Raw genomic sequence first — 21,194 nt, forward strand, 5'->3', positions numbered from 1 at the left:
GGGGCTCGGCCGAGCCACCGGCCAGCAGGTCTGCTGGCCCAGGGGTGGGGGTGGGTGGAGGGGGTGGGGGTGGGGCTAGGGGGTCGGGGGGGGGGGGGGTTGGCTAGGAGGTGGGCCGCCACCCCGTTCCCGGTCTGGAGGAAGCACCATGACCCTGGCGTACTGCCTCCCCCGCTCGCCCTCCTCTCTTAGAAATAAGTGGGGGCCCTCGTAGCACGCCCTGCTGCGGGCTGGGAAGGACGGTGGCGCTTTTATGCAATCTTGGGGGAAACTCCCTTGGTGTCCGCTCAGGACGCAGAAGGTCAGACCCCTCAGACCTTCGCAGCGGGAGAGACGGCTTCAACCTTGGGCCGCGGAGGGTGCGTCTAGCTGGGCACGTCTCAGAACCGCCGGCGGGGGGGATGGTGCGCTGCCGTGGCTGAGACCCTCCGCCTTCCACAGCCGTTCTGGGCACTGTGCTGGCCAGAAGCGGGAAGGTGAAAGGGATTGAGCGACCTGTTGGACGTTTTTCTTTGATCTTTTATTAACGAGTCAGATGTGCACCGAGAAGTCGGCCACAAGAGTCTGGCCGACTGATTACTCACGGCTCATCTTTGGTGGAAGCCACTCCAGTGCCTTGAAGGCGGGCTCGGCCCTCTCCTACCCCCTCTCTCCCGGCCATCTCATACGCCTCGGGGTGTAGCCCGCTGACCCCAAATTATGCCTTGAGAGCCCCAAAGACCTCTCCCCTAAGCTCCACACCGGGGAGTGCTCCTTGGCTGTCTCCTTGGGGGTTTTCACCACCAAGAGTCCACATGTCTGAAATGGACATCTCGCCGTTTCATTGCCCCCAAATCTGTTTCTCCCCCACGCTTGCCCGTCCAGTGTATTTCCACCACCCCTCCAGTGTCCCAAGCCCGCACCTGGCTGTCATCCTTGCTCCTTCCCCCGCGACCCCATCTCATCGGCCCGAGCTCCTACATAGATCTTGAGGGGCACCCGGGGGGCTCAGTCAGTTGAGCGTCTGCCTCTTGATTTCAGCTCGGGTCATGATCTCATGGTTCGTGGGTTCGAGCCCCACACTGGGGTCTGTGCCGATAGTGTGGAGCCTGCTTGGGATTCTCTCTCTCCTTCTCTCTCTGCCCCTCCCCTGCTCATTTTCTCTCTCTCTCTCTCTCTCCAAATAAATTAACTTTCAACAATAGTTGAAAAAATAGATCTTGATGCCCTGCCTTTCTCATCACCGGGGGCACGAACCTCCCTACCTCCCCATGCGCACACTTGCTTCTTTCCAGTTCTTTCACCCTGGGGCTGAAGCATCATTTTGGATGCGAATTGGATCCCCTGGCTCCTTTGCTAAGACCGCCCATCACTCTTTGCGTGACACCCAGGCATCTCCCCTGTAAAGGCTCCACAGGACTTGGTCCTTCCTGACCTCTTCAACCTGTCTTATCCCATGGCCTCCCCTCCCTGCCCCACTCGTGCTCCAGTGGCAGTGGCCTGCCTCCCATCCTCCCTGGACGCAGTCTGGTTCTCTGCTCTGGGGTCCTCTCCTCGGAGGGGCTTTTCCTGGCCTCCCTACAGAGTTCTTTGTCACATCGCCATTTGGAGCACTGCCTTCACTGTGTTGGTATAGCGTGTGGTCATTCTTCCTACCTACGATGTGCTTGGGTATTAATGTCTCCCCAGCTGGAGTGTAAGCTTCTCCACCACCATCTTCCAGCACCTCGCACGACTCCTGGAACTTAATAAATACTCCTTGAGACTCATAACATCTCAGACTGAGCCATATGTACAAAATAGCAAATCCAGTAATCCACGAGTGCCAATTATTTCCATGAGATGAAGTGACCAACGGTAACTGAGAACTCCTGCATTCAGATCCAGGAAATTAGCCGGGAGAACCCGGCTTACTGTGGGAAGTATCTAGAACTTACTGTGGGAAGTATCATTGGCAGCCAATGAGCTCAGTGATATGACCGCCGAAGGACTTCCTTGGGGGGAAGGGCTGAGAGGCTCTTAGACTAAACAATGGGAGTCTGGTACCCAGAAAATTCTTCGGCAGTTGGCCCGTCAGGCCCCACCCGCAGCATCTTGTTTTCTCAGAGTACCAAAGTTTGGCAAGAGTCTAAAAACTGTGTCATAGGGAGAACAGTCAGAGGTCCTGAGGCCACCATCCAGCAGCAATAGCCATCAGATGACAACCCTGTGTGCCCCTAGATGGCACTACAAAGATCAGGGTTGGCTCTTAGAGGCAGGCCAGTTTCCAAGGAAAGAACTTGCTAAACACCAGACACTTCCTAAAATGGAACACGCAGCTGCAAGTGACAAAAAAAAGAGAAAGAAACACAAAAACGAAAAACTCAAGCTGCTCTAAGTTAAAAACAAAAACAAAAACAAAAAAAGCAGGTAGGGGGCAGGGGGAGTTTTTGGCTGAGAGAACTGAAAAGTCCAGGGATGGAGTCTGGCTTCAGGCATGTCTCCATCCAGGAACCCAAGGACGCCTTCAGGACCTACTTGTACTCTCTCTTCACGCCGAGCTCTGCTCTCCTCCACGGTCGTCTTTTCTCAGACCACCCCCACCAAGGGCAGCGAGAGGTGGTCACCAGCAGCCCTGGATGGATATTCTTTGCTGCTACCCCAGGTGGAAATACCCAAAGAAGTCCAAAGTCAAAACCCACTGGGCTGACTTGACATTCACATGCTCATCCTGGAATCACTGTAGACAGTGATTGACTGGGCCTGAGCCCCCTTCCTGGTTCCAGTCCAACCCCTGTGGCCAGGTGGGTCTCAGGCCACGGGAGCGGCCAGGAATGAAGTCAAGCCATCTGAACCACTGGGACTGGGGGTGTGTGGGGTTTGTGAAAGTCCCCAGCTCCCAGGTGAAGAAACTGAAAACTGCCAGTACCCAGAAGCCCCTCGTACCCCTTTCTCCTGGGGCACCTGCCCTCCTTCTGGGGGTAACCCCTGTCTCTTCTTCTGCCAACGTAGATTAGTTCTGCCTGTGTTTGTTCTCCGTGGAGTTGGAACCATGAGCACATACTCTTTCATGCCTGACTTCTTTTGTTCAGCTTTATGTTTATGAGATTCACTTATACTGTTGTGTGTATTTGTAGACCGTGCATTCTCATTGCTCTGGAACATGCCGTTGGGAGAAGATACCGTCATTTATTTTTCCATTATGCTGCTGATACGCACTTGGGAACGTTCCAGTTTGGGGCCATTACAAAGAGCAATGCTGTAGACACTTCTTGTTCGTGTCTCTTGGTGCGCGTGTACTCGTGTTTCTGGCGAGCGAACACCTACGGTGCAATTAATTGCTGGCTCGCAAGGCACACGGGTGCTCAGCCTTAGTAGACACTGCCAAGAGTAGAGACTTCGCCAAAGTGGTTGTACCAACTTGCGTTCTTGGAGCAGCGCGAAAGCCCCTGGATTAGTCGGTATCTTTGTCGCGTACGTTTGCAGAGAGAGGAGTCAGCTTCATAGACAGTTCGGGCTTGTTAGCAGCTGCATCTGGGTCCTGGGCCCACAAAGAGAGGGAGGATCCCTGCTGCCTCCTGTCCCGCCTCTGGCATTTGATTATGCCCCGCCCGCACCCTCCTGTTCTTCCTTTCTTAGGGATGAGCTTTTTAAGGGCGAGTTTTCCCTTGCACCCCGCACGGGTGAGTGTAGTTGAAGCCTTCATTCCCGTAGCGCTAAGGGGCAGAGGAGCAGGGGCGCCTTGGTCTCCGAGCACCCTCCCTTTGGCTGGAGTCCCGAGGAGCTCAGGCCACATGTGCTCATCTTGACCTCAGGATCGAGTGGCCACGGGTTCCCCTGGCTTCCTGAGTGTGGCCACAGGACATTTAGCATTGTTAAGTGGATTCTCCAGGATTTTTGACTGCCCCCCACGTTTTGAATCAAAAAGAAAGCCTTTGGCCTGGTCATTCTCAGAAAGAGGAACCCAAGTAGGATGTGGCTTTACAATCAGAGGAAGTGGATCCCAGCAGTGGTTACAGGGTGATGTGCCCACGTGCTGCAGCTCCGAGCAGATTCAGCACCAGCCGTTCTGGGAGGGGGGGGTCCTGGGCCCAAATGGCAGAGCCCAAAAGAATCTCTCTCTTAAACTAAATTGCTTTCAATTATTTTTTTTGAATGTTTATTTATTTTTGAGCGAGAGCGACAGAGCACGAACAGGGGAGGGGCAGAGAGAGAGAGGGAGACACAGAATCCGAAGCAGGCTCCAGGCTCCGAGCTGTCTGCACGGAGCCTGACGCGGGGCTCGAACCCACAAACCGCGAGATCATGACCCGAGCCGAAGTCGGACGCTTAACTGACTGAGCCACCCAGAAACCCCATTTTTCAATTATTTTTAAAAGTCATCGAAATCTAGGAGGATGTGACCTTAGGGTAGGGAAATATTTTTCTAAAGAATAAAAATCATAAAACACAAAGGAAAATATTTGACCACGTCAACACTGCAAACTTTTGCTCACCAAAAAGACACTAAAAACGGAGTGAAAAGATGACCTGGACCAAAAGAAGACATTTCCAACTCCTTTAATCAACAAAGGAACTGAATCCAGAGTATATGAAAGAAACCCTGTCAACCAATAAGAAAAAGACAACCCCACAGAAAAAAACAGGCAAGAGTTAAAAGCAGGCTATTTGCAGAGGATACAGGGAAATGCAAATTAAAACAACCAAAGAGCATTCTGTGACCATCAGGTTGGCGGAAATGAGTAAATGTGATGACCCCAAGGGCTGATGAAGGAATGGAAGTAAGCAGCAGACCGTGGTGGTGGTGCCATTGCCAACGGGCCCCTACGTTAGTCAAGTTCAAGGTGTTTGGCTCTCTAGGTTATTGTCATGATGTGACAGTTCCACTCTGAGGTATATATATATACATATATATATATATATATATATATACACACACACACACACACACACACACACACACACACACACATACCCTGGACCTGTGCTGTCCAGCGAGGCAGTCCCCAGCTGCACGTAGCCCTGGAGCACTTGAAATGTGAAGAGTGATGGGGCACCTGGGTGGCTCACTCCATTAAGCATCCGACTTCGGCTCAGGTCATGATCTCGCAGTTTGTGAGTTCGAGCCCCGCGTCGGGCTCTGCACTGACAGCTCGGAGCCTGGAGCCTGCTTCGGACTCTGTGTCTCCCTCTCTGCCTGCCCCTTCCCCGCTTGTGCTTTCTCTCTCTCTCTCTCTCTCTCTCTCTCTCTCTCTCTCAAAAATAAATAAACATTAAAAAAATGTGAAGGGTGATGGAGGAACGGAATTTCTAAACAATTCGTTTAATTTTAATTCATTCAGATCTAAGAAATGGATACTCCACTCATTTCTTGGAAACCTTTTAAGTATATCTGCAACAACTTGAGTCTCTGAACCTACTTTTTTATCTGTAAATGGCATGAAATCTACATATAGATGAGGTATTTCTGATGGAAATCTAGTGCCCAAATTGCAATGTGCTGTAAGTGTAAAATATACACCAGATTTCAAAGACTTAATACCAAAAAAAAAAAAAAAAAGTGTAAAATATCTCATTAGTAATTCTTTTTTTTGTGATGATGTTTTGAAGTGACTATAGTTTGGATATATTGGGTTACATAAAATATATCACTAAACTTAACTTTATCTTTTTACTTAAAAAAATTTTTTTAATTTAAAAAAATATTTATTTATTTTTGAGAGAGAGAGAGTGAGCGAGCAAGCAGGAGACAGGCAGAGAGAGACATGGAATCCAAAGCAGGCTCCAGGCTCTGAGCCATCAGCACAGAGCCTGACACGGGGCTTGAACTCACAAACTGCAAGATCATACCTGAGCTGAAGTCGGACGCTTAACCAACTGAGCCACCCAAGCACCCCTTTAATTTTTTAAATATGTATTTATTTTTGACACAGAGAGACAGAGCATGAGCAGGGGAGGGGCAGAGAGAGATTGAGAGGGAGACACAGAATCTGGAAGCAGGCTCCAGGCTCTGAGCTGTCTGCGCGGAGCCCGACGCGGGGCTCGAACCCACGAATCGCGAGATCATGACCCAAGCTGAAGTCGGACGCTTCACCGACTGAGCCACCCAGGCGCCCCTCTTTTTACTTTTTTTTTTAACGTGGCTGCTGGCAGCGTTGACATTACCCGTGTGGTTCCCATTGTATTTCTCTTGGACAGCGCTCACCCAGACTCTACCTATACACAAAGTGAGGTGTATAACGATATGCATTGTAGCATTGTTTGTAATAACCAAAAAGAGTAGAAACAAACCCTGAGGTTCATCAACAGGAGAAGGGGTAAATAAATTGTGGTTTATATACACAGTGAATACGACAGGGGTTCCAGTGAATGAACTTGAGCTACATGTATCAGTGTGGATAAACCTAACAGAATGTTGACTGGCAGAGAGATTGCAGAAGACCCGTCATTCATAGAAAGTTCGAAAGCATGCACAGATATTAGCAATTTTTCATGGATACATATTAATGTAATAAGAGTATAAAAACATGCACGGAAATTATAACCAACCAGAATGCAGGTAGTGATAACCTGGAGCAGGGGAGATACTCACAAGGTCTTTAACTGTGCCTACAGCATTTTGTTACTGAAGAGTGGGTATGACTGGGGGCGTTTGGTATGACTGAGATATTTCAACAAATTGTTTGATGGCCAAAGCCATTTTTAAACCACTTGGTTTCTGGTTAGAAAGTTTCAAAGAACTGCAGCCCCTGGTCCTTCTTGAGTCCTGGGTTGTCTGACCAGGGACCCTGCCATCCCCCGTTTCTGCCAGCTGGTGGCTGTGGCCGGGTCTCCCACTTGTGCGTGTGTTCCTGAGAAAAAATGATTTGGAACGGGTCTGTTGGTGTCTTGAGTTTGGGCCACTGCGGTGAGGGATGCAGACAGAGTGAGTGCCCACCTGTGATGACGGATGAGATGGGGTCTGGGGACAGTAGGAGCCACAAGCCACCCCAGGCAGGACGAAGTCCAGAGGGAGGCGAGCTTTGGGCGCCCACGGGAGGGACTCCTTCCTGAACATCCCACTGCCAAAGGTCCTGACAATCTGTTTTCCAAAGGATCCCTTCAAAGGATCCTTCCAGCACCCTTAGGGTGCCTCATTGTGCCTTCTCTTCCTTTTCAGGACAGTCGGTGTCTTTGGAGTGAAAAAACAGGATGCCCCCTGGGGTTGACTGCCCCATGGAATTCTGGACCAAGGAGGAGAATCAGAGTGTGGCAGTTGACTTCCTGCTGCCCACGGGAGTCTATCTGAACTTCCCTGTGTCCCGGAATGCCAACCTCAGCACCATCAAGAAGGTACGATCCTGGGCGCCTTGGGTGGCTCGGTTGGTTGAGCATCTGACTTCGGCTCAGGTCATGATCTCATGGTTTGTGAGTTCGAGCCCCGCATCAGGCTCTGTGCTGACAGCTCGGAGACTGGAGCCTGCCTCAGATTCTGTGTCTCCCTCTCTCTCTGCTCCCACTCCCCCGCTCCCACTCTGTCTGTCTCTCTCATAAAATGAATAAACATTAAAAAATAATAATAAACGCTTACAGTTAGTGCCCAGCTAGCATTTTGAGTTCAGCTTCCCCCTTTATCAGTGCACGATTACACTCACCAGATTCCAGTGAGAGCTTCAGGGTGTGGTTCCCATGGTGGCCTTTCCTTCTGTCCATGACTGTGCCATCATTTTTCGGAACCACACCCCATCCAAGGCCACTTAAAAGAGTCTTATCTGTCTTCTCTCTTTAGAGCTGTCATCTCAGTAAACATCATCTTTGGAAATAGTTTTTAGTTTTTGTTGAATAATTGTCCGGGTGGATTACTGAGTCAAAGGGTTAGACATCTGGAAAGTATTTGGTAGATGTTGTCTTGTGATCTTTCAAAGGGCTTATCCCACTTCCCAAGTGTGGGATTTAATGGGTCACGCCAGAGAGCAAGACCTCAGCTCAGAATTTTAAAAGCTATACTTGGGAGTTGAACACACTCAAAAAAGGGAAAGAAGCAAGGGACCATCTTGGAATTTTTGTTTGGTTTTTGTTTCTCAATCTCCCCTTCCTGGGAGGTTCCTTTAAAAATTAAAAAAAAAAAAAAAATTTTTTTTTTTCCATTTCAAAAGTAATATGGACACATTGATTTAGGAAAATGGGAAAAAAACAGAAAAAGGAAAAAAGTCACCTGTGATCCAGCCCTTGTGAGACTACCACAGTTAACAGTTTGGCTGCTTCCTGTTTTCTTTTCTGTGGAGTGTTGCTCTTTGTGATAATTCTGATCACGGACTTTGAGATCTCTTTTTTTTTTTCTGAGTTAACATTATAACATCTTTTTCATGTGAGTTAACTTTATGTAAATTTCACTTGAAGGGTAATCTTCTCTTTCTGAACCAGGCATGCCAGCTACTACAATTCCCACACTGCAGAAATACAAAACACGTGGGGCGCTGCACACACCCCGATTTGACTTCAGTTCCTTCATACTTTTATTTATACCAGACGCCAGAGAGTAAATATTCTCGGCTTTGCTGGCGATCGGATATTTGTCGCAAGCACTCAACTCTGCCCACGGAGGCCCAGAGCAGCCCCAGACAATATGTAAATGAGTGGGCGTGGCTGTCTTCTAATAACTTGGGAGCAGACCAGGTTTTGTCTGCAAACCACTTTTGTCGAATCCTGGTCTGTACTAATTACTGTTTATTAGAGTTGTGGTTTTTGTTTTTTTTAAGAGGGAGAGGGAGAGAGAGAGAGAGAGAGAGAGAGCACAAGCTCAGGAGAGGGGCAGAGGGAGAGAGAGAGAATCTTAAGTAGGCTCCATACCCAGCACAGAGCCCAACTTGGGACTCGAAATTACTACCGTGAGATCAAGACCTGAGCGGAAATCTGGAGCCGACGCTTAACTGACTGAGCCACCCAGGTGCCCCTATTAGAGTTGTTTTTATGGACATGGGCTTGAATTAGATCTGCTGCTCTATACGTTGGGGTTTTTTGTTTTTTCTTTTTTGTTTTTCCCACTCACCGTGTGTCTTGTGTCCCTAGATTCTGGGTCATGTCCCTGTACCAATCCCTTTGTGTTGATGGACCATAATTATCCGTCCCCCGTGGAAGAAAAATAGGGCTCCTTTCCCGTCTTCTCTGTGACTCAGTGGTGAACAGTTTTGCAGTAAAGCTTGACTATTAGATGGCTCTCTCAGGGGACCCTGGGGACACCTTGCCCTGAGGCCACACACTGACCGCCTTAGCTGAACACAGCCCATGGAGGGTTTTATGGCTCTCTCAGTTGCTTGCCTTTTCTGAATTAGTTGTCAACATTTAGAAATCAGGGTGATGAACCCCAGGACTGTTAGCTGGAGGTCATGTCTGGCTGGCCGTCTCTCAAGGGTAACATACAGGGGGGACTGTGGACAGGACTTTAGCGAATACCAGACACCTTCCACAGAAGGGCAGTGATGGTGACCCATGCGGTGCTCTAGGGGTCTGGGGAGGGCAGGGTCGTGCAGGGGAGGGACACCCAGACTGAGGTCAGCCTCCAGCCACCTCCCCGCTCCCCGTGGCCCCGCTCACTTTGGTCGGAGGGGCTGACCGGCCACTGTCCCCTCAGGTGTTGTGGCACCGCGCCCAGTATGAGCCACTCTTCCACATGCTCAGCGACCCTGAGGCCTACGTGTTCACCTGCGTCAACCAGACCGCGGAGCAGCAGGAGCTGGAGGACGAGCAGCGGCGACTGTGTGACATCCAGCCCTTCCTGCCGGTGCTGCGCCTGGTGGCCCGAGAGGGTGACAGGGTGAAGAAGCTTGTCAACTCACAGATCAGCCTCCTCATCGGCAAAGGTGCCCCACATGCGGGTGGGCCCTCCGCTCCCTGCCCGGCCCCGCCCCGCTCCCTGCCCGGCCCCGCCCCGCTCCCTGCCCGGCCCCGCCCCGCTCCCTGCCCGGCCCCGCCCCGCTCCCTGCCCGGCCCCGCCCCGCTCCCTGCCCGGCCCCGCCCCGCCCCCGTGTGCTTTGGGCCCTCCTGGCCCCGCCCCTGCCCCGCCCCGCCCCCGTGTGGGATGGATCCTCCTGGCCCCGCCCCCCGTGTGCGACGGGCCCGCCCCACCGTGTCCCTGCCCCGCCTCCCCTCCCGCCCCCCTCGTGCACGGCACCCTTCCCGCCCTGCCCCGCCCCGCCGCGTGCGACGGGCCCTCCTGGCCCCGCCCCTGCCCCGCCCCGCGCCACCCCGTGTGCGACGGGCTCTCCCGGCCCTGTCCCTGCCCTGCCCCCGTGAGTGGTGGGCCCTTCCCGCCCCGCCTCCGTGTGCGGTGGGCCCTCTTGGCCCCGCCCCTCCCCGTCCCCTGGCTGACCCAGCCTCCCCACCTCTCAGGCCTCCACGAGTTCGACTCCTTGCGGGACCCCGAGGTGAATGACTTTCGCACCAAGATGCGCCAGTTCTGCGAGGAGGCGGCCGCCCGCCGGCAGCAGCTGGGCTGGGAGGCCTGGCTGCAGTACAGCTTCCCCCTGCAGCTGGAGCCCTCGGCCCGGAGCTGGGGGGCCGGCCCCCTGCGGGTCCCCAACCGGGCCCTCCTCGTCAACGTCAAGTTTGAGGGCAGCGAGGTGAGCCCGCGGTTCCTGCCGGGGACGCCGGGGCCCGTTGGCTGCGTCCAGGCTGCTGTGTCCAAGGGGGGGTGCTGCCCCGTGACACTTCCCAGTCCTCCGCCCACCGCCCCAAATCCACTCTCCTCCCAGTGGCGCCCGGTGGTACTTGTGGGCATCCATGCATGCGAGGATCTCGGCCAAATGTCCCACCCGGCAAGTCGGATGAGAGGCAGAATGACCAAATGGCCTTGGTCACTGGTCCACTCATTCGTTCAATAAATATTTCTTGGGTGTCGGCCACGTGCCTGCATCAGACTCTGCCCTCGTGGAGCTGGCGCTGGGGGGAGGGGGCACCTATTACAAATAGGCAACCCCACCCTCTGTGTCCCAGAGTCCATGCGCCACCCCCCCTCCGCCCCCCACAAGGGTGGAGGGCTGACCCTCCCTCCCCTCCCCCCCCCCCCCCCAGGAGAGCTTCACCTTCCAGGTGTCCAGCAAGGATGTGCCCCTGGCACTGATGGCCTGTGCCCTCCGGAAGAAGGCCACGGTGTTCCGGCAGCCGCTGCTAGAGCGGCCTGAGGACTACACCCTGCAGGTGAACGGGAAGCACGAGTACCTGTACGGCAGCTACCCCCTCTGCCAGTTCCAGGTGAGGGCGATGGCTGGGAAGGGCCCTGGGCCCCCCTTGAACACGAGGAGCCGGGCCTCTGGGGGTCCTGGCGAGAGCGTCCCCTCGCTGGGCTTGCCCGCCTCATGAGCACAAGGAGGGCTCTGTCTTCAGGAAGCGGGTGGGGGCAGGAGAGTCCTCAGGAGGGGCCTGGAAGGCCTGGGGTAGGCGGTGGTCAGCATCGGGGAGCGCCCCGGGTCGGGGAATGCTTGGGGCTGCCCCGTCGGCCGCTCACTCTGTGCCCCCGTCTCAGTACATCTGCAGCTGCTTGCACAGCGGGCTGACCCCCCACCTGACCATGGTGCACTCTTCTGCCATCCTCGCCATGCGGGACGAGCAGAGCAACCCTGCCCCCCAAGTCCAGAAACCACGCACCAAACCGCCCCCCATTCCCATGAAGAAGGTGAGCCGGTGCCTTCCGCTTCCCCTCCCCCCCCATCCCTTCCTCCCACCTGTTGTCCCACCCCGGAGCCTCGCGGCCACCCCGCGGGCTGGCGGCCGGCCCAGGACGCCTCCTCTCAGGCTCCTCGGTTGGTCAGTGGCGACAGCTGGGCCTTGAGCTTGGCCGGCCAAAACCACGCCAGTGTGCTGGGTGGGGGCGGGGGGCCGCCCGAGCTTTCCTGGGGCAGGGTTCGGGGGTCCCGGCGCACCTGCACGGCAGGTGTTCTGGTAAAGGCAAGTGGGTGCTTGAGCCTTGCCACAAACCGGCGACACTCTCAGCCCACCTCCGAGTGGCCACGGGCCTTGCCAGGGGTCAGGGGCGCTAGCCACCAGAGCCTCCCCTGGATTCCTCTGCTTTGACAGCCCTGCTTCTCCTCCCCCCCCCCCCCTCCACCCCGCCCCAGCCTTCTTCCTTGTCCCTGTGGTCCCTGGAGCAGCCTTTCTGCGTGGAGCTGATCCAGGGTAGCAAAGTGAATGCGGATGAGCGGATGAAGGTAGGGGGCTTCTGGGGGGAGGGGGGATGTTTTCTGCACAAACAAGGTGGCTGTGGTCTAGAGGGGTGGTGGAGGAAGAAGGGGGGGGGGGGTCACATGAAAGCCACCTGACCACATTACCCAGCATCCCTGCCTGGGGTGGTTGTGAGCCGCTTCAAAACAGGAAGAGGGGAGGGGAGCAGGCCGGCCGGCCAGAGAGGCTAATTCGTAGAAACCAGGCCCAGTGAGTTCCGGGTATTTGACTCTGGTAGAAGTGGTGGGCCCAGGCCCGGCCCAGGGATGTGGGAAGCACAGAGTCTGGGAGGTGACAGGTGCCGAAGACGAGCGGCTCCAGCTGGGCCCTGGGGCCTTGGGACTCCCTGGGGACACGTGGGAGGTGTATGGAGCACGGGCGGGGCCCCCTGGGGGCCACGCCCACTTCTGGGCCGTTCACACACCCCATCTCCCTCAGTCGTCAGGATAGGATAGCCTGCCAGGTGTCTGTTTTACTGTCCCATTTGCTGGACATTACAGCTGGGTCCGCAGAGGTCGAGTCTCTTTGTGGAACACTTTTTGTCGGGGTAATTTCGCAAACAGGGCAGGTCTGGGGTCCCCGGATGGAACCCGGGAGCACCGGAGGGAAGCAGCTTTCTGGCTGGGCGGGAGGGCTGTCAGGGTAGAGCTGGAGGAGCCAGGGTCGGCGTGTTCAGGTGGCGTTAAACATTCCCCTCCTCCTGGGGCTCGCACAATTCTGAGCCGTGGAGGTAGGCTTGGGCGTTAGAACTAGAAGGGCCCCTGGAGTTCCCAAGCCCCAGTGGGGAAACTGAGGCCCAGAGCAGGGAAGTGCCATGACTTGGGGTCCCACAGAGGCATGGGGAGCCCACGCACAGCCCGTGCTGCCCTTCCCTTCACCCTGTGGCCCCTTGAACCTCTCAGGCATCCGGCCGCCCCTCTTCTGTGCCACTTTCTTCCACATGGAAAGTGGGATTCAGACCCATGTGAAATGTGGACATTTCAGGAGCTCTGAGCCTTAGGTGGTGGGGGGAGAACCTGGGAGCGGGGAGAGGCTGGGTCTCTGCCACCCGTCACCTGCGTCTGCACCTTCCCCAGCTGGTGGTGCAGGCCGGGCTCTTCCATGGCAACGAGACGCTGTGCAAGACGGTGTCCAGCTCGGAGGTGAGCGTGTGCTCAGAGCCCGTGTGGAAGCAGCGGCTAGAGTTTGACATCAACGTCTGCGACCTGCCTCGCATGGCTCGTCTCTGCTTTGCGCTTTACGCCGTGATCGAGAAGGCCAAGAAGGCTCGGTCCACCAAGAAGAAGTCCAAGAAGGCGGTGGGTGGGGCTGGCTGGGAGGCTGGGGCCAGGCCTCTGGGAGCCAGCCCACTGGGGGTCACTCCCCCTTATCCACTCAGAGCAGGAACGCACCTTGGGGATGGCGGGGGGGGGGGGGGGGGGGGGGAGGGGAGTCCCGGGAGGGCTGGCCGACCCAACCTCCCCGCCCCTCCCGCACTGGCCGCCACCCCTGCTACGTGAGGGCTCTGGGTTCCAGGGCTCGTGAGCACGGTGACTCGGAATATCTGGGCCTAAGCCTTCGGTCCTGGTGGGAACCTGGAGGCGGCTCCCTGGGGTAGGAGGACGGACGCACTGTCCTCACCGGGAGCAAGAGTGGCCTGAGTCAGCAGCCAGCAGGGAAGGCACGGTGGTTGAGCACTGAGTCACCAGGGCCCAGGATGTGACTGGCCACTGAGCCACGCTGACTTACCCAAGCTGAGCTGGGCCAGCCTTCTGGGGCCGGTGTGGTTCGTTTGGGGGTTTCTCAAGAAGCCGGGAGCAGGGATGCGACTGGAAGTGGAAGGGAGCCAGGAGGCGGCTGACCTTGCTGGCTTCCTCACAGGGAGTCTGGGTGAGGGCGGGGAAGGTGGCCTGGAGGCTACACCCATCCTGCAGGTGAACAAATGGCCCTGACCTGCCCGTGGTCTTTCCCAGGACTGCCCCATCGCCTGGGCCAACCTCATGCTGTTTGACTACAAGGACCAGCTCAAGACCGGGGAATGCTGCCTGTACATGTGGCCGTCCGCACCAGGTCTGCCCCGGCGGGAGGGAGGGGCCCGGGGGCGTGGGCTCCCGGCCGGTGGCGTTCCTCGTGCAACTCCCATCCATCCCTGTGTCCAGACGAGAAGGGGGAGCTGCTGAACCCCGCGGGAACAGTGCGGAGTAACCCCAACACGGAGAGCGCTGCTGCCCTAGTCATCTGCCTCCCTGAGGTGTCCCCCTACCCTGTGTACTACCCAGCCCTGGACAAGGTCAGCCCCCTCGCCAACCGGGCCTGGCGGGACCCGCCCTCCCCAGAGGCTGTGGGGCTAAAGATGACCTTTCCTGACCCTGCCTCTGGGGCTCCCCAGAGCATGGTGCCCCCCCCCCCGGCCCCCCGCCCCCCGCCATCCCCTAAGTGGCTCAGGGCCAGGGCTTGGTCGCCACACACATTTGGGGACCTGCTTGACTCTCTAGAATCCTAACCCACTACAGCAGGTGGGGAGCAGTGGTTCTCAGTCAGGGGGCCGCTTTGTTCCCCAGGGGACTTGGGGCCATGTCCAAAGACACGTTTGGTTGTCACAGCTACTGGGAGAGATGCTCCTGGCATCCAGGGAGCGGAGGCCGGGGGTGCTGTGCACAGGACAGCTCCCAGTGCCCAGGCGTTGAAGCTCCCCGTCCCCGGAGCCCCCCCCCCCCCCCCCCCCGACCCTGCCAGGGCTGGCCCGGGCCCGGGGGCTCCGCTGAGACGGGACCGCTCATTGCAGATTCTGGAGCTGGGGCGGCACGGGGAGCACGGGCGCTTCAGCGAGGAGGAGGTGAGCTGGGGCCCGCGGGCGGTGGGGCGCCTGGTCTGGCCGCAGCTCACCCGGCCTGCACCCCTCAGCAGCTGCAGCTGCGGGAAATCCTGGAGCGGCGGGGGTCCGGGGAGCTGTATGAGCACGAGAAAGACCTGGTGTGGAAGATGCGGCACGAGGTCCAGGAGCGCTTCCCGGAGGCGCTGGCCCGCCTGCTGCTGGTCACCAAGTGGAACAAGCACGAGGATGTGGCCCAGGTGGGCGGGGGGGGCGGGGCCGCGGGCGGGGCCTCCGCCGCGGGCCCCCGACTTGACCTCCTGCCCAGCCGCACCTTGACCACCCGCACCCCCAGATGCTCTACCTGCTGTGCTCCTGGCCGGACCTGCCCGTCCTGAGCGCCCTGGAGCTGCTGGACTTCAGCTTCCCCGACCGCCACGTGGGCTCCTTCGCCATCAAGTCTCTGCGGAAACTGACGTGAGTCCCGCGGGCTCCCCGCCCGCCCCTCGGAAGCGCGGTTTTGTCCCCGCCTCCTGGCGGCAGAGCCCGGGGGAGCCCCCCCCAAGAGGACTGAGCCCTGCCTGGGGTCTGCTCAGGTGAGGCCGGCCTCCCTCCTCTGCAGGGACGACGAGCTTTTCCAGTACCTGCTGCAGCTGGTGCAGGTCCTCAAGTACGAGTCCTACCTGGACTGCGAGCTGACCAAGTTCCTGCTGGACCGGGCCCTGTCCAACCGCAAGATCGGCCACTTCCTTTTCTGGCACCTCCGGTACTGGACCCACCGGGCCTGGGGAGGCGGGGCCCCTGGCCGGTCCCCCCTTGCCCGCGCGCGCGCGGCTCAGCCGTCCCCTCCTTCCTCCAGCTCCGAGATGCACGTGCCCTCCGTGGCGCTGCGCTTCGGCCTCATCATGGAAGCCTACTGCAGGGGCAGCACCCACCACATGAAGGTGCTGATGAGGCAGGTGAGGCTCGGCCCGGGGTCCCTGCCCTGGGTGGGGGCCCTGTGTCTGGGCAGGCTCGGCCCCTTCAGAGCCCCCCCCCCCCCCCCCCGCCCCCGGGCCGGGCTGAGGCTCGGAGCCTGTCCCGCCGGCCTTCCCACGCTGCCCGCCTCTCGTGTCTCCCCGCCAGGGCGAGGCGCTGAGCAAGCTGAAGGCCCTGAACGACTTTGTCAAGGTGAGCTCCCAGAAGACCACCCGGCCCCAGACCAAGGAGCTGATGCACCTGTGCATGCGCCAGGAGACCTACCTGGAGGCCCTCTCCAACCTGCAGTCCCCGTTGGACCCCAGCACCCTGCTGGCCGAAGTCTGGTGAGCCCCGAGCCCCTTCCACGGCCTCCTCCCCCTGCCCTGCCGGGCGCCCCGCGGAGGGGCCCGTGCCGACCGCCTTCTGGCCCGCAGCGTGGAACAGTGCACCTTCATGGACTCCAAGATGAAGCCCCTGTGGGTCATGTACAGCAACGAGGAGGCGGGCAGCGACAGCAGTGTGGGCATCATCTTTAAGAACGGGGACGGTGAGCGGGGCGGGCCCCGGACACGCGCTGCGCGGCCCTCACGGGGAAGGGGGGGGCGGGCTGAGGGGACGGGGGGGGGGGGGGCCTGGGGCTGGGCGCGGCTGGGAGCGGGGAGCCCACCAGAAGCTCGTGCTTTTCCTTCCGGGGACGGCCGCGCAGACCTCCGCCAGGACATGCTGACTCTGCAGATGATCCAGCTCATGGACGTTCTGTGGAAGCAGGAGGGATTGGACCTGAGGTGAGAGGCCCTCCTGGCGTCCGTCTTCGGACTTGCCCCACGCCTAGGACCCTGTCCCTCTGGAGGCGTCCTCTGTCAAAGCCGACGCCGACACCTCTGCGGGCAAAGGGGCCGTTCTCAGAGCAGAGACCAGTTTGAAGTCAGGGCCGAGGGAGGCGATGGGGCCGCAGAGTGAGGGCGCAGGAGGCCCGGCCGGGCGCTCGGCGTCTGTCTTACCCCGTTGTTTCCTTTGCTCCACGCTCCCTGGCTTCCTGCCCCGTCTTGGGAAGCAGTGACATCTTCTTCTGAACCATCTGGATTTCTCTCTGAGCAGACACGAGCTCGGCTGAGGCGCTGACTTTTCGTCTCTGCTTCTTGAGGGCTGGCGTTGACCTCTCCAAGGAGCCTCCCCTGGAGTTCCGGGCGTCAAGGACGCCTCCCGCGCACCTTTCTCCTCCCTTTCAGCGACCCCGCTGGCGTCTCCTGTGGCGGTCTTGGCTGTCCTGAGCTCCTCGGGCTGGAGGGGGGCGGTTCACGCTGCCCCAGGGACAGCCCTTGACTGTGGCATTTCCCTGCCCCTCCTCCCTCCTGGCTAGGATGACGCCCTACGGCTGCCTCTCCACGGGGGACCGCACAGGCCTCATCGAGGTGGTGCTTCACTCAGACACCATCGCCAACATCCAGCTGAACAAAAGCAACATGGCCGCCACGGCTGCCTTCAACAAGGATGCCCTGCTCAACTGGCTCAAGTCCAAGAACCCTGGGTAGGTTCTGGGCCCTGGGGACAGACACCCTTTCCAAGAGGAGTTTGGGAGTCAAAGGTGAGGAGAAGGGCCCGTGACAGTCTCCATGACTTCTTGGCTCAGCCGAGGACCAGGTCTGCTCTGTGTCGGGGTGGGTCAGGTCTCTGTTCCCGCAAGGATCAGTTAGCTGTTGTCATGTAACGACCACGCTTATCTTAGGCATGTAAAACCACCACGGGTTATTACGGGCCCACAAATTGCCGCTGGACCTGGCCGAGCTGAGTGGTTCTTGGGCTGGAATCATTCATGTAACCGTTACCCTCTGGTCGCTTGACCGGCCTGGATGGCGCCGGTCACGTACGTGTCTCCACGTGCTCTCCCCTCAGTGAGTAGACCAGCCTGGGCTTCCTTCCATGGCAATAGGTAGGTTCGAGCGCCACAAGGTGTCTTAAGGCCGAGGCTCTGGGACGAGTCCCAACAGGGCCTCCTCCGTGTCCCATTGGTCCAAGCAAGTCGTCAGGCCAGATTCAAGGAGAGGGGACACAGGCCCGACCTCTTGGTAGAAGCTGCTGCAAAACGGCACGGCCATGGGTTTCAACACCCCTCCCCACCGACACACACACAGGGAAGCCTTGGATCGAGCCATTGAGGAGTTTACCCTCTCCTGCGCCGGTTACTGTGTGGCCACTTACGTGTTGGGCATCGGTGATCGGCACAGTGACAACATCATGATCCGCGAGAATGGGCAGGTAGGGGCCACGTGGGCAGCACCTGTCACCCCCCCAGCCTACCCCTCCGCCCCCCCACCCCCCGGACCCCGCAACCCGACACCAAGGCACTCTCCTCTCTGACGATGGCTTCTCCTTCCTTTTCTTAGCTGTTCCACATTGATTTTGGCCACTTTCTGGGGAATTTCAAGACCAAGTTTGGAATCAACCGTGAGCGCGTCCCATTCATCCTCACGTACGACTTTGTGCACGTGATCCAGCAGGGGAAAACGAATAACAGTGAGAAATTTGAAAGGTGAGGGTGCTCGGGGTCCCAGGCCGGCCGGGTGCAGGGCCGGGTCCTGTAGGAAGAGGCCGGGGTGTCGGGGCCTCAGAGGGAGCGGGGGCTGTTTCCAGGGCGAGAGCAGCGTGGGAACGGCCGTGAGGACCCAGAGCCCTGCCTCCCCCCTCCCTCTGCTCCCCCCCCCCCACACCCCCCAGGTTCCGTGGCTACTGTGAGCGAGCCTATACCATCCTGCGGCGCCACGGGCCTCTGTTCCTTCACCTCTTCGCCCTGATGCGGGCCGCCGGCCTGCCTGAGCTCAGCTGCTCCAAAGACATCCAGTATCTCAAGGTAAATGCCAGGGCAGGGCCGTGCCAGGCAGAGCGGGCGGCCCCCAACTCCCCAAGGCCTCTGCCTCTTCTGAGCATTGCGGCCTGGGGGGCCCCGAGCTCAGTGGACCCCGCAGGGCACTCCCGGTGTGGGTCCTTCACGCCACCCACGAGCCAGCAGCAGAGGGGCCGGTGGGGTCAGCCCGGTTCCGTTGCAGGAGCGTCGGGACCTCCCTGGGTCCACCGTCTGGTCCTTCACAGGCTGTAGTGGTTCCGCTTGTACCAGACGGCTGAAGTAGATTCCCTCCCTCGACGATGAAAAATGCCTTTCCTTCCCGCGTCTTTTCAGTTTGGGAGCAGCTGGGGGTCAGAGGGGGGCCGGCCTCAAACGCCTCTTTGGTGCCCGGTTCATGCAGAATGAAGCTGCGTGGGGCAAGTCCTCCTTTCCTCCTCCTGGGGTTAATTCCCACCGCAGAAGGCGAGCCTACCTGTCCACCCCGGAGGCTTTTGGGGGGGGGGGGGGCGGGTCACAGCTTCCTGGCTGCAGCTGGCATCCTACTTTGAGGGTGGGTCGGGAGGCCCGTCTCGGCTTGGGATCAGAACAGAGTCCTTTCCAAGGGGGATGTCGGCCTCTGTCTCCCGATTCCCCTCCCGCAGTTCTTACAGAAGGGAATTTACAACGTTCAGGGTGGCGGGGTCTGCCTGCCGTCACGGGCCCCCCTAATGGCTGGAGCTCACTGCTCTGATCTTCCCTCAGGACTCTCTGGCCTTGGGAAAGACAGAGGAGGAGGCTCTAAAGCACTTCCGAGTGAAGTTTAACGAAGCCCTCCGGGAGAGCTGGAAGACCAAAGTGAACTGGCTGGCCCACAACGTGTCCAAAGACAATAGGCAGTAGTAGCAAGCTTCTGGAGGCCCCTGGGCCTGGAGGGAGCAGACCGCCGGCCTGGGGAACCAGGCACCCTCAGCCGTCCTCTGGGGCCCCGAGAGCCTGACCCGCACCCCACGGGAAGGAACCTACATGATTGCCTTTTGTTTACACTGGTTATTTATTTATGACTTGAAACGTTTCAGGAACTCGACAGCCATACACGGAAATGCATCCTTCGTGCAGGGGAGGGGCGTCCTCAGCCAGAGCCCCCGGGCTTTGGTGAGAAGACAGAGTCGGGCACCTCAGAGGCCGCACCTCACTAAGGACTGTAACCCCGAGTCTTCCAGCTGGTGAATCGGGACCCGGCAGAGACTGCTCTCCCCTCCGGGAAGCCTGCCTTCCTCCCAGGCTCCCGCCGGGCTGCCCGGGGCTTGGCCCCTGGCAGTTACCTGGTGCCCACTTCTCCGTTCACCCCCTCCACCTTCGTGCTCTCCACGGGCTGAGCGTGGGGCAGCTCCCAGAGGAAGTCTGGGTACCCTCTAGAATCAGGGATGCTTGCTTTCCACTTTTAAAGTGACTCTTGGGTACGGGAAATCCTCTCCTCTGCTGTAAAGCGGTTTTGTTTGCGGGTAAGGAAAAAAAAAAAAAAAAAAAAAACACCCCAACTACTTACGGACCCTCTGTGGCTCAGAACAGCCTCCGCCCCGATAAAGTATAATATATGCTGGTCCTCAAGACATTAAAAAGATCTGAGCTTGATTTAGCTCAACCTGTCATGGATCGAGGCAAAAGCAGGTCAGAGTACTTTGCTCTGACCTGCCTCGCAAAGCAGGTTTTAAGGCCGGACCTGATCTCCAGAACTCTCTGCTTTGGGAACCTGCTTTAGGAATCACGTACCAGAAACCTGAGGTCTTTAGTGGAATCTTTTTCTACTTAGCTCGAAGCAGTTCAGGCTTAGCCTTAGGGGGATCCGAGGAGCTCTACAAACACCAGGTTCCCGGGCCTCTCCCCAGCCATCTGAAGACAGCTCTGGAGAGGGGACTAGAAATCCGGGCTTCTAGAAGCCCACGGGTGATCTTTATGTGTTAGGAGGCCTCGCGAGGCCGGGCAGAGTCAGGCGCAGCTGCCCTGTGGACAGGTACGGGAGCTTCAAGAAAAAGCCCACCGCCTTCTTTGGTCAGTTAGCAGAAGCCACGCGATGTGGTCCATATGCAGAACACCACCGACCACACTCTCGTTCCCAACTAAGTGTGGAGGTCATCTGGTCCACCTTGCCAGTCTAGAAATAGGAACAGCCGAGTGTACGTCTATATGTTATTTATTGAAACGCGTCTGTGTGCTTCCTGGCATTCTGGTTCCGGTACACAGCCTGGGTGCTTGGTGAGGAGAGTATTTTCTATTTTTGTTTTTTGTGTGTGTGTGTGTGTGTGTGTGTGTGTGTTTTAGTCTTTTCATGTTTCTGTATGGGGAAGGAGAGTTCAACACAACTGATGGGGGGTGAAGACCACCGCTCTGTGAAGCCTTCACGTGAGCGGTAACAGCCTACGGAAAGAAATCAAAGCTTTTTTATGTTGTGTTCTCAGGTCAAAAACCAAG

The 21,194-nt window shown here is 57.8% G+C and overlaps 1 protein-coding gene across 7 annotated transcripts in view; it reads left to right on the plus strand.

The window, feature by feature from the left end:
* Positions 1-20,357, plus strand: part of PIK3CD (phosphatidylinositol-4,5-bisphosphate 3-kinase catalytic subunit delta) — a 55,001-nt gene extending 34,644 nt beyond the window's left edge. For 4 of the 7 annotated variants that reach the window (XM_042952322.1, XM_042952321.1, XM_042952324.1 and 1 more), the window contains 22 exons: positions 7,118-7,290; positions 9,569-9,797; positions 10,327-10,556; positions 11,008-11,187; positions 11,459-11,608; positions 12,051-12,140; positions 13,230-13,451; positions 14,106-14,202; positions 14,292-14,422; positions 14,918-14,968; positions 15,037-15,204; positions 15,300-15,421; positions 15,567-15,710; positions 15,804-15,903; positions 16,070-16,248; positions 16,339-16,451; positions 16,611-16,689; positions 17,265-17,432; positions 18,037-18,160; positions 18,289-18,434; positions 18,620-18,752; positions 19,488-20,357. In XM_042952322.1, the coding sequence (XP_042808256.1) occupies positions 7,150-7,290; positions 9,569-9,797; positions 10,327-10,556; positions 11,008-11,187; positions 11,459-11,608; positions 12,051-12,140; positions 13,230-13,451; positions 14,106-14,202; positions 14,292-14,422; positions 14,918-14,968; positions 15,037-15,204; positions 15,300-15,421; positions 15,567-15,710; positions 15,804-15,903; positions 16,070-16,248; positions 16,339-16,451; positions 16,611-16,689; positions 17,265-17,432; positions 18,037-18,160; positions 18,289-18,434; positions 18,620-18,752; positions 19,488-19,625 (3,135 nt within the window). In that variant the 5' untranslated portion in view covers positions 7,118-7,149 and the 3' untranslated portion in view covers positions 19,626-20,357. Of the gene's footprint in view, positions 1-7,117; positions 7,291-9,568; positions 9,798-10,326; positions 10,557-11,007; positions 11,188-11,458; positions 11,609-12,050; positions 12,141-13,229; positions 13,452-14,105; positions 14,203-14,291; positions 14,423-14,917; positions 14,969-15,036; positions 15,205-15,299; positions 15,422-15,566; positions 15,711-15,803; positions 15,904-16,069; positions 16,249-16,338; positions 16,452-16,610; positions 16,690-17,264; positions 17,433-18,036; positions 18,161-18,288; positions 18,435-18,619; positions 18,753-19,487 lie in introns of those variants that run through there. The other 3 variants (XM_042952326.1, XM_042952325.1, XM_042952328.1) reach the window with 3 other exon arrangements.
* Positions 20,358-21,194: the final 837 nt, after the last annotated feature.

This window comes from Panthera leo, chromosome C1, assembly GCF_018350215.1.
Source record: "Panthera leo isolate Ple1 chromosome C1, P.leo_Ple1_pat1.1, whole genome shotgun sequence".
Lineage (NCBI taxonomy): Eukaryota > Metazoa > Chordata > Mammalia > Carnivora > Felidae > Panthera > Panthera leo.